This window comes from Lemur catta, chromosome 17, assembly GCF_020740605.2.
Source record: "Lemur catta isolate mLemCat1 chromosome 17, mLemCat1.pri, whole genome shotgun sequence".
In the NCBI taxonomy this organism is placed as follows: Eukaryota; Metazoa; Chordata; class Mammalia; order Primates; family Lemuridae; genus Lemur; species Lemur catta.
The window spans coordinates 27,653,593-27,657,502 of NC_059144.1; the positions used below are offsets into that span (position 1 = coordinate 27,653,593).

At 56.6% G+C, this 3,910-nt stretch overlaps 1 protein-coding gene across 2 annotated transcripts; it reads left to right on the plus strand.

Annotated features, from left to right (window-relative positions):
* OXT (oxytocin/neurophysin I prepropeptide) lies at positions 1-3,447 on the plus strand. 2 transcript variants are annotated; one of them, XM_045528958.1, is made up of 4 exons: positions 1-797; positions 1,796-2,696; positions 3,009-3,210; positions 3,299-3,447. In XM_045528958.1, the coding sequence occupies exons 2-4, from the start codon at positions 2,577-2,579 to the stop codon at positions 3,352-3,354; spliced, it is 378 nt and encodes a 125-aa protein (XP_045384914.1). In that variant the 5' UTR covers positions 1-797; positions 1,796-2,576; the 3' UTR covers positions 3,355-3,447. The 2 variants fall into 2 exon arrangements, with proteins under 2 accessions (XP_045384914.1, XP_045384915.1); XM_045528959.1 differs by lacking the exon at positions 1-797 and having other exon boundaries at positions 1,736-1,932; positions 2,455-2,696.
* Positions 3,448-3,910: the final 463 nt, after the last annotated feature.

Here is a 3,910-nt window from a genome sequence, read left to right on the forward strand (position 1 = left end):
TAGGGATAAATAATACTGGTATCTACCTAAAAGATTATCATGGCAATCAAATGAGAAACGCATGTAAATTTAAACTCAGTGCCTGGAACACCAGTAAGCGCTCAATACCTGTTAGATGCTATTATTATAACATTATTATTATTTTCAATGAAACTAGAGAATGGCCTCAGATTGATACCATGGACTGAGAGGGATTACCTGCCAAACACCACAGGGAAATTGGCAATGAATTGCTGGAGGCCAAGGTCTGCCCTGCACTTCCCCTTGTCTCCAGCAGGTGGCAGACTCATCAAGATAGTGACAGGGCCCTCAAATGTAGAGGATAAGATTAGTAAATTTAGCTACATTGTTTAAAAAATAAACAAAATAAGGAACGAAGGGCTGTTTTAAGCTGCTAAATTTGTGGCAACTCGTCAGACGGCAATAGAAAACGAATGCCCCTCAGATAACCAACCACATGGCTTCTCTCCTCATCTTCACAAAGACGCCTGCGCTGACCCTAACCCTGTTTCTCCACAGCACTCGCTAATCTACTGCAATATACTTGCCAGTACTGCAATCTCTTTACTGTTTATATTTGTGTCCTTACCTACTAGAATTCGTTTATTGTTCAGCACCTCTCCTCCTGCAATCACATTAACATAAGCCCCAAGGAGGGAGGGCAGGGATTTTTGTCTGTTTCATTCACTGGTGTCTCCAAGCATCTGTAACAGGACCTAGCGCATCTTTGCATCTTCGGATGAGGAGCTGTTCAACCTATGAAGGAACGTGGGCCAGATGGGGCACCCGGTGCTGTGGTAATTTATGTGCATGTGTTAGCTTGGGTGAGGTCACTGTGCCCACAGACAGGCGAGAGGCCTCTCTGGGGCTGCCGCTGGGGTTAAGGCCTTGGCCTTCTAGGCCAGGAATGCCAATGAGCTAATATTGGGGAGACAAGAGCTGCTGCTAATTTGTAAGCCAGGTCGGCCTGCCCCAGCTCCTCAGTGCTGGACAGCTCATGCTGGTGACTCAGGGTCAGTGACTTCGGGTCAGATGGGCCCCACCAGCCCCAGCACCCTCCTTGCAGAGGGTCAACAAGAGCGCAGGAGAGTCTGGGGCTGTCCCATTCTCCTCTCCTGGGGTGCAGGGGGCACTAGGGGACTGGCCCTGCTGCAGCTGGGCCGTCTGACACTGGTTCTCCTTTCTTCTGTGCTACTGCAGGCCCAGTTCCCTGGGGAGCTGTTTGGAGTTTACCAAACAGGATGTTTATTTCAGAGGACCCCGGGGACCACACACACCTTTGGAAGGGAGGGGGTAGAAACAGAAGCAGGCAGAGGGAGAGCTGCCACGCAGATCTCAGCGGACCCCATGGGGAGCTCTGGGGCTGAAATGCTCCTGCAGAGCTGTCCTGCGTGTGGGCCAAATGGCCCAGTCACTGGATGTGGGCCACCTGGGATGTGGGCCACAGGCTTTCTGCAGCTACATCAGGCCCTGGAGGGGCTGCCAGCTGAGGGCCACCAGCAGACCACAGTCCCGGAAGCTGGGAGGCAAGTGCTTTGGTAAAGGGAGATCTGGACGGTGCACGTCCTTCGTTGTTCACGACATTGACTGGCACCTCTTCCCCTGAGGCAGTCTGTCTGTCTGTAAAAACTGATTTTCATTTTGAGATATATTAAAAATGCATAAAAAGCCACAAAATGTTTTTAAATGCAGAAAACAAGACATCAGATTACAAAAGAAACCAATTATATTTATATTCAGGTATCAAAATGTTAAGACACATTTTGATATTGTTGTAATATGCGCTTCTTAACAGGTAGCAAGATCTAATGGCTGCCGAATAACTGCCATAATTCCTCAGTGATACTGCGTGTAAGCGATGTTCACAGACATCTGCAACGCTGCCGCATGATAGGAGGTTATCTGTTACTTCCATTTGTGACAGAGGCGCAGGTATTGGCAATCCCACTGCGCTTTGTTGCCTGCCTCCTGCTTGAAGGAAAGGTTGACGATTCAGTTACAGGTTAAAGAAAGTTGGGATCTTGTCCCATCCGAGTCCCAGGTGCTGGGAAGTGAGTGTTGCTGTGAGCTGGAGGTTGGAGAGGTTTTCTGGAAACTTGGGCTCAGGAAGAGGAAACCTTCCTGACAGAGGGGACAAGGGTGGATATGTGTGGTGGCCCAGGAGGGTGGGCAGAAAGTCTAGTCTTCCTGCCTGGAGTGTCCACTTTTCCCAGCCTCCCTCAAGTCTTAGTTGGGCTGCACCCACCCCCTCCCAAATTCTCCCTGTCCTACTCTGTGGCCCAGGCCCCGCAGCCTGTTCCATTCCGCATGGCACTCAACCATGTGCCCAGATCATTAGCCCACGGGGTGGCCTTGACCCCAGGCCAAGCCCTGCAAATGAGGGGGCATGCCTTGTGCGCACATGGCCTGACCCACAGCGACCCACTGTGACCAGTCATGCGACAAACCTCTTAGACAGAGCTCGGCCAGCGTGGTGCCCAGGCATAAAAAGGCCAGAAGGTAGAGACGGCCACGTAGAGACGGCCACGATAGAGACGGCCACCAGCCACCGAGCTCAGACCCAGCGCGCCCGCACCATGGCCGGCCCCAGCCTCGCCTGCTGCCTTCTCGGCCTCCTGGCGCTGACCTCCGCCTGCTACATCCAGAACTGCCCCCTGGGAGGCAAGAGGGCGGCGCTGGACCTCGAAGTGCGCAAGGTGAGCGCCCCAGCGCTGGTCCTGCTGCGCTCGGGCTGAGGGACCCGGGAGGGACCCACAGCCACAGGGGCGTTCCCTTCCCCGGCCGCTGCCCTGGCCTAGGAGCCCAAGGACTTCAGTAGATTTTTTGACTCCCGGCCTTGACCGCGGTGGAGGCCCAGACAGCGGCGCCTGCAGCGCCTGCGTCCCGCCGCACTCGCCAGCCCGGACCCCAGCATCCCTGCCCCGCACAGCCCGCCCGGCCTCGCGGGGTCCCCCTGACCCCCTCCCCGGGCTGCCCCATCCTCCCGCTCAGCCCGCCTGTCCCCGCAGTGCCTCCCCTGCGGCCCCGGGGGCAAAGGGCGCTGCTTCGGGCCCAGCATCTGCTGCGCGGACGAGCTGGGCTGCTTCGTGGGCACGGCCGAGGCGCTGCGCTGCCAGGAGGAGAACTACCTGCCGTCGCCCTGCCAGTCCGGCCTGAAGCCCTGCGGGAGCGGGGGCCGCTGCGCCGCCGCCGGCTTCTGCTGCAGCCCGGGTGAGCCGAGCGAAGCCGGCCGAGGGGTGGGGATGGGGCGGGCCGGGGCGCGGCCGGGGTGGCCTCCTGACTGCACCTCTCCTTCTAGACGGCTGTAAGTATGACCTCGACTGCAACCCAGACGCTGCCTTCTCCCAGCCTTGAACCCGGATGGCTCCGGACACCCTCCGATTGTATCCCTGGCTCCCCCATTGCCACCCCAGAAATAATGAAAATAAAGCAGATTTATTCCCTCTACCTCGACTGCCTAAGTGTCAGAAATGGGAGGGGACCCGGTGGGGCAGTGGAAGATTGCGCCCAGTTGAGCCTGTGTCTCTGGCTTTTGGCAACTCAGTGCGGTAATTCACAGCCAGCCAAGGAAAGAAGTGACCTGACTGGCTCTCAGAGGGGGCAGAGGGGGTGTTGTCTGGCTGCCACCATCCTGTGGGGCGTGGAGGAAGGAGGGCCACAACAGGGACCGCTCCAAGGAGATGGAAACAGCCCCAGCTTCCTGCTCCCAATAGGGGCTGGGCCACTGCAGGCTGCATTGGGGAGGAGCACTTTCCAAAGTCAAAACCACGAGGGTGGGGGCAGCAGACGGACTCAAGGGTCTGGCAGGAGCCAGACCAAGGAGAAGTGGTTCGTGGAGACTGAATGTCTCCCTGACGCATGGAAGGAGGCTTGAGCCACACCTTAGAAGTCGAGGAAGCACAGCTGGCCT